This window comes from Cebus imitator, unplaced genomic scaffold (genome assembly GCF_001604975.1).
Source record: "Cebus imitator isolate Cc_AM_T3 unplaced genomic scaffold, Cebus_imitator-1.0 Scaffold147, whole genome shotgun sequence".
NCBI lineage: Eukaryota > Metazoa > Chordata > Mammalia > Primates > Cebidae > Cebus > Cebus imitator.
Window position 1 is genome coordinate 2,703,873 of NW_016107462.1, and position 11,931 is coordinate 2,715,803.

The 11,931-nt window shown below is 37.4% G+C and overlaps 1 protein-coding gene across 1 annotated transcript in view; it reads right to left on the bottom strand.

Annotated features, from left to right (window-relative positions):
* Positions 1-11,931, bottom strand: part of TMF1 (TATA element modulatory factor 1) — a 32,299-nt gene that overhangs the window by 3,406 nt on the left and 16,962 nt on the right. The window contains exons 9-15 of the mRNA XM_017542775.2: positions 10,550-10,642; positions 9,061-9,217; positions 5,532-5,724; positions 3,966-4,035; positions 3,640-3,732; positions 1,185-1,286; positions 713-895 (exon numbers count right to left, since the gene is read on the bottom strand). Coding sequence (XP_017398264.2) covers positions 713-895; positions 1,185-1,286; positions 3,640-3,732; positions 3,966-4,035; positions 5,532-5,724; positions 9,061-9,217; positions 10,550-10,642 — 891 coding nt within the window. The remainder of the gene's footprint in view (positions 1-712; positions 896-1,184; positions 1,287-3,639; positions 3,733-3,965; positions 4,036-5,531; positions 5,725-9,060; positions 9,218-10,549; positions 10,643-11,931) is intronic.

The following is an 11,931-nucleotide window of genomic DNA, read 5'->3' on the forward strand; positions in this document are numbered from 1 at the left end:
TTTTCAGATTCTGGAATATTTGCATTACGTACTTACTGGCTGAGCACCCCAAATCTGGAAATCCAAAACGCTCAATTCAGTATTTCCTTTGTAAATCATGTCAGCACTCAAAGTTTTGGATTTTGGGGCATTTTGGATTTCAGATTTGGGATGCTCAAGCTGTAAAACATTTTAACATTTCTGACTGTTCAAAGTTTTTTAAAAGCCAAAAAGGTTAAGATGGGAGGATCCTCCCTCAACAACTCATGTTGTTTCCTCCCATGTACAGGCTATTACAGTTCTAACATCTCTCATACTCTTTATTCCTTCATTCCCGGGGGAGTTGGAATAACTTATCTAGGAGGTAAATCTGAATAGAACAGGCATTCTCAGCTCAGCAACTTCCCTTTATCCTGCTGGGAAAGAGCTACTTGAAAGGAGGAGGCATCCTCTGCTCCTAGAGGCTTACGTCTTATGCAGGCAGGTTGTAACACATGGGATGCCTGCCCCAGCCCAGCATTTCCTGTGACAAATCAGCCAAATCTGCCTAATTCTGGCAATCAGTCAGGTTCAGTTGGCTGTTTTCCTTAGCTAATTTCCCTTTTTAGCCTTTATCATTTATATATGATACATTTTGGGCTTCACATGCCACTTATGTCATCTTGTTTCTCAATTTGCTCAGAATTCAGATGCAAATGAAGGATGCTATTCACTGGCCCCAAAACTTCATTTACTTCCATAGCAAATTTAATTTTTCCAATACCTGTAAATGGGTAATTTCCCCTTCCCTTAGCTTTAGCTGAGACTGTAGGTTTTCAATAATGCTAGATCCTGCTCCCATCCTTATGGCATCATAAAGGTTGCTTCCATTTGCTGATACAGACATTGGTCCAAATGAATGATCATGAGACTCATCCTATGTTAATTAAGAAAGCACATACAGTCATTTGGTTATCATAGCTTGTGTTCCATTACCAGGTTTGAACAAAAATGGTTCTGTCAATTTTTGCTTTAAATGATTATGACTTTCTCAAAGGCAGAAAATCATCCATGTATTTCCTCTCACTACAATTAGTACTCCTCCACAAGTATTCAGATGCATTGTCTATAAAATGGCAAGGTCGTGGTGACAGACAATCTTGATATTTGCATATTTCCTTTATTATTATTCTAAGAACCAAGCACATATAAAAATAAAACATCACCTGAGACAGAAAAGATGTCTGTAGTCCTGCCATATCAACACCACTTATTGAACTTGAGCGTGACATGGTGGGAGTGCTAGAAACAGAAAATGGCTTGCGTTCCTTAGAGAGTAAAAAAAAAAAAAATTCTGTTCAGATTAAAGAGCAAAGAGATAAGCAGAGAAAGAAAGAACATTTTCTAGGGTTAATGAGAACAAAGATTCAATCTTTTTTAAAAAGGCAAACTACAAAGGAATTCAATACAATCAAAGAAAAAAAATTTTTTAAAGATTCATTCTAATTTTCCCATAAAAAGACTTCTGAAGTCTTATCAAAAATACAATACTGGGCAGGGTGCGGTGGCTCATGCCTGTAATCACAGCACTTTGGGAGGCTGAGGAAGGCAGATCACAAGGTCAGGAGTTTGAGACCAGCCCGGCCAATATGGTGAAACCCTGTCTCTACTAAAAAATAATAAAAAAATTATTTGGATGTGGTGGCACATGGCTGTAGTCCCAGCTACTCGGGAGGCTGAGGCAGAATACCTGGAATCCAAGAGGCAGAGGTTGCAGTGAGCTGAGATCACACCACTGCACTCCAGCCTGGACGACAGAGCAAGACTCCATCTCAAAAAAAAAAAAAAAAAAGTACAATATTTGGCTGGGCACGGTGGCTCATGCCTGTAAATCCCAGCACTTTGGGAGGCTGAGGCAGGCAGATCATCAGAGGTAGGAACTTCAAGACCATCCTGACCAACATGGAGAAACCCCATCTCTACGAAAAATACAAAATTAGCTGGACATGGTGGCACATGCATGTAATCCCAGCTACTTGGAAGGCGGAGGCAGGAGAATCACTGGAATCTGGGAAGTGGAGGTTGTGGTGAGCTGAGACCGCATCATTGCACTCCAGCCTGGGCAACAAGAGTGAAACTCTGTCTTAAAAAAAAAGAAAAAAGAAAAAAGTACAATATGTACTAATTAAAACCGTAGATAGACTTGGTTAGATCGTCACAGGACCCATTTATTACAATAAGGTACTTTGTTGGGTTTTTATAATGGAATGAGAATGTTTCTGTTAAGCTTCATATTATACAAAATACTATCAGTTAAACCTATTTCTGTAACATAAAATTACTGATGAGTGTTAAAAACCATAAAATTTCTGGCTCATCCATTTTATTTTTAATGTATTTTTAAAATTCCAAATAAGTTCGATGAGTAATTTAAATTTACATGTAAGTGGTTTAAATATATTATGCTAACTCCAAGTACACTATAATTCTTTCAATACAGAAAACTCATTGTATTTTTATTTTTCTTATTTTTGAAAAAAAGTCTCACTCTGTCGCCCAGGCTGCAGTGCAGTGATGCAATCTCAGCTCACGGCAGCCTCTGCGTCTCAGGTATAAGTAATTCTCTCACCTCTGCCTCCCGAGTAGCTCGGATTACAGGCTCATGCCACCATGCCCGGCTAATTTTTGTATTTTTAGTAGAGATGGGGATTTGCCATGTTGGCCAGGCTTGTCTCAACTCCTGGGCTCAAGTGATCTACCCACCTCAGCCTCTCAAAGTGCTGGGATTACAGGTGTGAGCCACCAAGGCCAGCCTCAGAAAATTTATTTTAGAAAAATTACCCTCATTAACCAGAAAGCAAGCAAGCCAGATTTACTCCTTAACTGCCTATAGGCCAAATGAAGTGCACTGGTTTCAGTGAGAGATGAGTAAATTCATTTAAAAAGGGACAATTTCAAGTCCTGGAAATCATAAATCTCTTTGTATAAACTCAAATTACTTTGGGTCCACTCCAAGCAGGACACTGATAATAATAACAGAATTTATCACTATGTTGATTTCAGACATTGAAAAAATGATACCTATAAAACAGGAATTTCTAATCCTGGGCCACATTTGAAGAACAAGAATTGTCTTGGGCCACACATAAAATATACTAACAATAGCTGATGAGATTAAAAAAAAAAAAAAACCATGAAAAAAATCTCATGATGATTTAAGAAAGTTTACGAATTTTTGTTGGGCTTCATTTAAAGTCATCCTGGGCCACATGCCAACCAGGGTCACAGGATGGACAAGCTTATTATACAGCATAGCTAAAATTAAAAAACATGGCTGGGTGTGGTGGCTCATGCCTGTAATGCAGCACTTTGGGAGGCCGAGGCAGGTGATCTCCTGAGGTCAGGAGTTTGAGACCAGAGTGGCCAATGTGGTGAAACCCTGTATCTACTAAAAATACAAAAATTAGCTGGGCATGATGGCAGGTGCCTATAACCCCAGCTACTCAGGAGCCTGAGGCAGGAGAATTGCTTGGACCTGGGAGGTGGAGATTGCAGTGAGCCACTGCACTCCAGCCTGGGTGACAAGAGCAAACCTCCGTCTCAAAAAAAAAAAAAAAACAACAAAGATTAATCACAGCATCTACTAAATGGTTACACCAAAAACAAAATGAAATTCAATACCTTTTCTTTTATTGCTTCTTGAGTAAAAATGGCTTTCTTCTTTTCTTGTTCAACTTTCATTCTTTCCATTTCTAACTGACTATTCAACAGTGTCTAATGGAGAGAGATAAAATTAGATAATTTCTGTGATACTGATGCATGCCATGATAAGTCAGTCCCAAAGTTAGAGGCATGAAGTAGAAACTCCTATTTGTTTCACTACTAAAGACCAAGTTCCAAAAGCAGTGGCATCACCCATTTCATCTTGTTATCTCATTAGTTTGCTGCCATCCCCAACCATTCTCTAATGTAAGCCCTAAGAGGTGAGTGATCATGAAGGGAAATACCTTTTCTTTCCTTGTTTCTTCAAGTGTCCTTACATATTCATCTTTTAGGTTTTCTAATTCAACCTGGTACCTATTAAACCAAAGAGAATTAAAAAACAAAAAACAGAAAATGAAAAAGATGACAGTATACACTATTAAAAACTCAGTACTTTAACTCCAGCTACCTATTGAGAAGTCATTTTTATTACCGGATTGACATCAGTGATTTTTCAACAGTGTTTTCCAGATCCCATTTGAGTTTCACTCAAAAACCAAACCACAAGTGAAAAATCTCCACTTTTGTGCATTTTATTTATTGGTGCTCTGGGTTAAGATTTCATTTAAAAAGAGACTTTATAAAAATAACTTTGAGTATCATCATCCCCTAATACACTCAGATTCCACAAAGCTTATTATTAGGGAGTTCTATGAAAATGTTTATAAAAGTTCAGATATTTTACTTTAGAAATCATTTTTACTTGACTACTTTTTTAAAAAGTAAAATTTCCAAGGAAGAACACAGAGGGTAAAAAATACCAACCATTGCCTATTAACATATTCTCAGATAGTTGGATTTTACACCCCGTGGTTTCTAAGAACTCAGACATTTATTTAGAAAAGGCTTAAACTATGCTGCTAAAACCCTTGTAATATAAAACTCCAAAGAGTGGTCTGAAAACTATTTTGTGGTGTTACAGCCCCCTTTTAAAAATCTGATTGAAGGTATAAATCCTTTCCCTGGAAAAATCCAAATATATACAAAACACGCCACACAATCTCAACAACCTATATAATAGTCAATGAATCCCAGTACTATCCTGCTATAATATCCTATTACTTTTTTTTTTTGGAGACAGAGTCTTGCTCTGCTGCACAATGGGGGTGCCATGGTGCCATCTCTGTTCACTGAATCTCCCACGTTCATGCGATTCTCCTGCCTCAGCTTCCCGAGTAGCTGGGATTACAGGTGTCCGCCACAATGCCCGGCTAATTTTTGTATTTTTAGTAGAGACAGGGTTTCATCATGTTGGCCAGGCTGGTCTTTAACTCCTGAACCTCAGGTGATCCACCCGCCTTGGCCTCCCAAAGTGCTGGGATTACAGGCGTGACCCTCCATACCTGGGCATAATATCCTATTACTAATCATTCTAACTTTAAACACTAAAAGTGTTTACTTTTAGTTCTTCGTACTATGAAGCTAAAAGCCAGCAATACACTTTGTTTGTTTGTTTGTGATGGAGTCTCACTCTGTCACCCAGGCTGGAGTGCAGTGGCACAATCTCAGCTCACTGCAACTTTCACCTCCCAGGCTCAAGTTATTCCTGTGCCTCAGCTTCCAAGTTGCTGCGATTACAGGTGCACGCCACCACGCCCAGCTAATTTTTGTATTTTTAGAAGAGACTAGGTTTCACCATGTTGGCCAGGCTGGTCTTGACCTCCTGACCTCAAGTGATCTGCCTGCCTTGGCCTCCCAAAGCGCTAGGATTACAGACGTGAGCCACCGCGCCTGGCCCAACAACATACTTTTAAAAAGTGCTTTATGATGTCACGGAACTACCAAAAATATCACTCAAAAACCATGCTCACCTATTATTCTCATCCTCCAGTTTTCGTAGCCTATTTTTCTCTGATTCTAGCTGGGCTTGAAATCTACTGTTTTCTTGTCTTAAGAGAGAATTCTGTGACTCCATAGAAGACATCTGAATTTTGTTAGCAAGGAGTTCTTCTGTAGCTGCATGTTCTCTCTCAACTGCTGCTGCCAGCAAGGTCTGGGATTCACCTGATTATAGGACAGAAAGAAAAATCAGATACACATATAGTCCAGAGACCAAAACACCAAGTCAATTATGATTTCAAACATTTAATGATGCAGTTATTGCCTAGGGCAGGACTATCTACTGGGACAAATGAACCAATCTTAACTTATACCTGCTTTTTCATTCTTTTCCAAAAGTATTTTAATTTGAAAATAGAGTCATGCATTAAAAGAGTAGTGGATAACAAATGGTCCTGGAGCAATTGGACATCTATATAAAACAAAACAAAAAAATCCTATACATCACATCATACAAGAAAATTAACTCAAAATGGTTCAAAGACTTAAATATAAAACATAAAACTAAAAAACTTTTAGGAAAAAATAGAGGAGAAAGTCTTCAGGATCTAGAGCAAGGCAAAGAGTACTTGGATTTGACACCAAAAACAAGAGTCATAGAAAGAAAAACTGACAAACTTCTTCAAAATTTTGAATTTTTAAATCTATGTGAAGAGGATGAAAAGGCAAGATATAGAGTGAAAGCAAATAAATGCAAACCATTTATCAAGGACTAGTATCAGGAATATATAACAATCTAGTGAGAAAATGGGTAAAAGACATAGACATTTCACCACAGAGGATGTACAAATGAAAAACAGGACATAAAATGATGTTCAATATTATTAGTCATTAGAGAAATATAAATTAAAATCATAATGAGGTATGATTACATGCCTGTCTGAGTAACTAAAAGAAAAAACAGGGACAACACAAAATGTTGGCAACAATGTGAATAAACTAGATTACTCTTATACAGCCACTTTGGAAATAGTTTGGCATTTTCTTAAAAACACTAAACATGACTTGGGCATTTATCCAGAGAAATGAAAACTTAGGTCCACACTAAAACCTGTATCCGAATATTCACAGTACCTTTATCTGTAATAGCCAGAAACTGGAATCAGCTTGGATATCCTTTGTCCACTGAATGGCTAAACAAACTGTGGTACATACATACCATGGAATAACACTCTGCAGTAAAAACACTGAACTGCTGATACAAACAACTACTGTGTGAACCTCTTCCTGGGCATTATGCTGAGTGAAAAAAGCCAATCCCAAAATGTCATACACTGTATAATTTTATTTATGTAACATTTTGAAATGACAGAATTTTAGAAATAATGGAGGACAGATTAGTGACTGCCAGAGATTTGGGACAGGGGAGGGAGGGGGTTCAGAGAGTGGGAGGTGTGTTTCCAAAAGGGTAACAGCTAAGAAAAAAAGAAGAAAAAGGCAACAGGAAGGACTCATAGTGTTGGAACTGTTCAATATTCTTGACTATGGTAATGAACATGTGGTAAGATTGTACAGAACTTAATACATATGCGTGTGTGTGCACACGTGTCACACACACACACACAAATGAGTACCAATAAAACTATGGAAATCTGAATAAAATTAGTAGATGGTATCCATGTCAATACTATGATTGATATTATACATTAATATTGTTAAAATTTTAATACTTGGAAATATTAAGCAATGTCTGCACAGGACCTTTCTATATTATTTCTTATAACTGCATGTGAATTTACAGTATATCATTTAAAATTTCAATTGAAAAAAGAGCAATGGATAAGATTCTGAGATTTAACCTAGGTAAGAATTCTCATATTTTTTCTCCACCAAAGTAGAGCTAGTAACACCTCTATTTTACATTTTACACTCTGCTCCACAGAGTAGCTATGGTCTTTTTAATAGCATTCCTTGGTATGTTGGTCCTGTGGCTTTGCCTATATGCTAGCATGATACCACATATCCCTGAGGGTATGGAAACTTCAGTCTAAAAACCACAAAAGTATCAGTTGTTAGCATTCATTTACTGCAAATATTTATTTCAAAAGGTATCATTTTCAGATGTCTCATATTTCATTTCACATTGGTCTCAAAAAAGTTGTCATAAATGACAGACCTAACATTTATACCTATAAATTTAAATATACATTAAGGTTTATCTAGTTCAGTAAATTTTTTTAAGCAGATGAATCTTTTTCTAGACCAAATCTTACATGGAGCTCCAATAAAATAAGACAAAAGAGGCCCTGTTTTCATTATAGCAGCCTGGGAAGCCCTGCCTATTATTTATCAAGCTCCCCTCTCACTGTGACAGCAGCCACAAGGTATCCAAGAGTCCACTGAATACTACTTGACAATCACTAATCTTCCTAGGTATTGTATTCTTTTTGTGGCCAAAAAAAAAAGTCACTAATCTAGTTCACCCCTCCTAATTCACAAGGAATAGCACAGAGAGAGTTGGAACAATATAAGTGACTTGTTCCAGACTGTTTTGTTGGATGATTCAAAACAAAACACCCTGAGTCCATGTCTCCTTACTCATTCAGGTCTGATTTTATCACTACACCATGATTTCTCAAATTACAGTGAGTGTCAGGCATAAAAGGCATACTTGAATTTTTCATGAATCTGCTAGCTGCTGGGATATCTATAATATACGTACACTACCTGTCTGTGCTTGAAGGGAAACATTTTAGAACAATACTTTTCTTTCTATTAACATCACAGAAGGGCAACCTGGGGCATGACTGTAAAAAAGCAGAATATGGGAGATGGAGTCTCACTCTGTCATCCAGGCTGGAGTGCAGTGGCACGATCTCAGTTCAGTGCTGCCTCTGCTTCCCAGGTTCAAGTGATTCTCTGCCTCATCCTCCCAAGTAACTAGGATTACAGGCATGCACCACAGCACCCAATTAATTTTTGTATTTTTAATAGGGATGGGGTTTCATCACATTGGCCAGGCTGGTCTTTAACTCCTGGCCTCAAGTGATATGCCCGTCATGGTCCCCCAAAGTGCTGGGATTACAGATGTAAGCCACCATGCCCTGCCAGAATATGGAATCTTAAGACTCCATAGTATCTCTCTTCTAAAGTTGATCTTGACTCTCCTTAGACCTATTTTCGCTCTTGGAATTGTACCACTGATGAGAATCATATCTGATCTCGACCTCCTACACTATTGCAGACAAGCTACAAAGGGGTCAGATTTAGCAATGGACAAGAAAAAACTCAAGTGCAACAGTCTGTAGAAATGAATGAAAGAATGACATGGAACTACTTTAGCCAGTATCTGATAACATTGTGTAACCGGAAAAATGGTTTGAAAGAGACATAATAAAGGTATTAAAAATACACATAGAAAAAGAGAAAAGGTAAAAATCGAAATATTAGACACAAAATATAAGTATCAGAGCAAATGAATTTCAATTTCATACCATTACTCTAATTCTATAAACAAGATGGAAGGGTTTCTGCATTGAGCATAAAAACTAAAGCAGTTACCAAGCCTATCAGAAAGATTCTTCTCTAATTTCTCCCACGACGATGTCTGGGACCCTAGGGTTGCTTGCAAATTTTCTATCTGTCGAAGCAGTGGTCTTGTTGTTGATGAAACACTCTGACTCAGTTCCTGGTTTCGATTTTCTGCTTCCTGGAGTCTCTGAATCATGAAATTATTAAGTCACTACCAATGACACTAATAAAAACATTAAAAGCACTAGCAAACCTAAACTTTAGAAGAGATTCCTGGAGAGTTATTTTTCCAAGAGAAAATTATTTGCTTTTAAATTAAATTATTATTTTTATTATTATTTTTAGAGATGGGGTTTCAGTCTAACATCCAGGCTGGAGTGCAGTGGCACAATCTTGGCTCACTGTAGCCTTGACTTCCCAGGCTCAAGTGATCCTCCCACCCTCAGCCTCCCAAGTAGCTGGGACTACAGGTACATGGCATCACACCTGGCTAATTTTTGTATTTCTTTTGTAGAGATGAGGTTTTATCATGTTACTCAGGCTGGCCTCGATCCCCTGAGCTCAGGCAATCTGCCTGCCTCAGCCTCCCAAAGTGTTGGGATTACAAGCATGAGCCACCACGCCCGGCCCTTAATTATTTTTCTAACTGTTTGATCCTTCCAATAGAATTAGACTGTGTAACAGAGTATCTAAATAAGTGCTTCTTTGGGTGGGCACGGTGGCTTACACCTCTAATCCCAGGACTTTAGGAGGCCAAGGCAAGTGAATCACCTAAGGTCGGGAGTTCAAGACCAGCCTGGCCAACACGGTGAAACCTCGTCTCTACTAAAAATACAAAAATTAGCTGGGCATGGTGGTGCACGCCTGTAATCCCAGCTACTCAGGAGGCTGAGGCAGGAAAATCTCTTGAACCCAGGAGGCAGAGGGTACAGTGGGCCGAAATCATGCCACTGCACTCCAGCCTGGGCGACAGAGCAAGATTCTGTCTCAAAATAAATAAATAAATGCTTCTTTAAAAAGCATTTCTAAGATAGTCTTCAATTATCTGAAGGGTAAAAAAAGAGTTCATCCAAACCTCTTAGTAGTTGCCTCTTCAAATATTTTTAAGTAGTTATAAAAACAGAAAAATCAATCTAAGTTCTATTTCTTCTCCCTTTTCCTGTGCATGTTAACTGACGGAAAATTAACAGAGACATAGAAACCGGGAACTGTTACCTGTCCCACAGTAATCAAAGACTGATAATCACTAATAAGCCATTACAAATGGAAAAGCAATACTGAATATATATATAACAAATCTATCATGATAACATTATTTTCTATAAAAACAAAACCTTTTCTTGTATACATTTTTAAGGTGCTCACTCTGATTTATTCACACAAGCCACAAAAATACAGCAAATGCTAAGTGTGATAGCAGCCCTCTCAGTTCCATCAACATTATCCCACTGAGTCATTTTTTTATTTCTAGAAAGACACATAGTTCTTGGACTTGTGTTTCAGAACACTGTGACAGTACCTGCTGAAGTTCACCAATCTCATGGCGTAAATAATCCTCCTTTCTGGCAGCTGCTTGTTCTGCACGTTGCAATGCAAGCCTAAGGTCCCCCACCTGTAGAAGGAGAAACATTACATTCACAAACAATGGCACATCATTATCTACAACTTCCTGCTAACTATACATTTTGTGTTGTGTTGACATTGTTCATGTATAATACTTGAGACTCTCCATCAAACTTTTAAATATGATTATCACAAATTGCATTCATCAAGCAATTCCAAAACTGAGTGTTTATTCAATGCTTACTTAGAAAAGCATTCTGTTAAGGCAAAGAAATGCATACAAATATGTATAAGGTACAGCCATTACCATACAGTATTGGAGAAAAGACCATGCATCCATAAATATTTGCCACTTCGGACAGAAAGTGATAGGCACTATATGGGTTATAAAAGCTAGGTACTTCACTCATATACAGGAGCATACATTATAAACTACTATAGCCTTTTTGGAAAACATTATAACATGTTTAAAGAATCATCAAACTTCTCACATCCTTTCACCTGGCTATCCTAGTCTTGGAAATTCACTCTAAGAAAGCAGGCTTGTAAATACACAGGGATAGTCCCTACAGTATTAAACAAACTAGCAAAAACAAAACTAGCAATATTCTAAATCTCCATCACTAGTAATCTATATTTGCAAATGTTGATACAATATAAATATAACCATTAAAAAGTACAATAAATGTATAAAGCATGTAAGAAAATTTCTAATTTACTATTAGTGGAAAAACTATAATATGTATGACATCAATTATAAAAAATACATACATGGAAAGAGAATAAAACACTAATACATAAAACTGACAGTACTTGTAAAAAGTGATGAATTTATGGAGGGTAGGCCATATTTGCTCTATCTCCCATTCCCCCAATTTTCCTGTATTATTATTCTAATGTACTTCAAATTTAAATTACTGATATTTTATCTATCCCAGTAAAAGAGCAGCAGAAACACAAAGGGCATATGGACTATGGCATGACTTATAATAGCAAAATACAGAAAACAACTCAAATATCAATCAATAAGAAATAGCTGAAAATACTTTACCTAATGAAATATTATAAAACAGTAAAAAGATATTTTTTAAAAACCTCTATGTTTTACTAGTGATCATCAGGATATTTTACTAAGTAAATAAAACAAATATAAAAAGTATGAATAATAAACTATCATTTATGTAAAAAGGATGTAGGAGATAGAAATTGGGATATATGGCCAGGTGCGGTGGCTCACACCTGGAATCCCAGCATTCTCGGAGGCCAAAGTGGGCAGATCACAAGGTCAGGAGATTGAGACCATCTGGCCAACATGGTGAAACCCCGTCTCTACTAAAA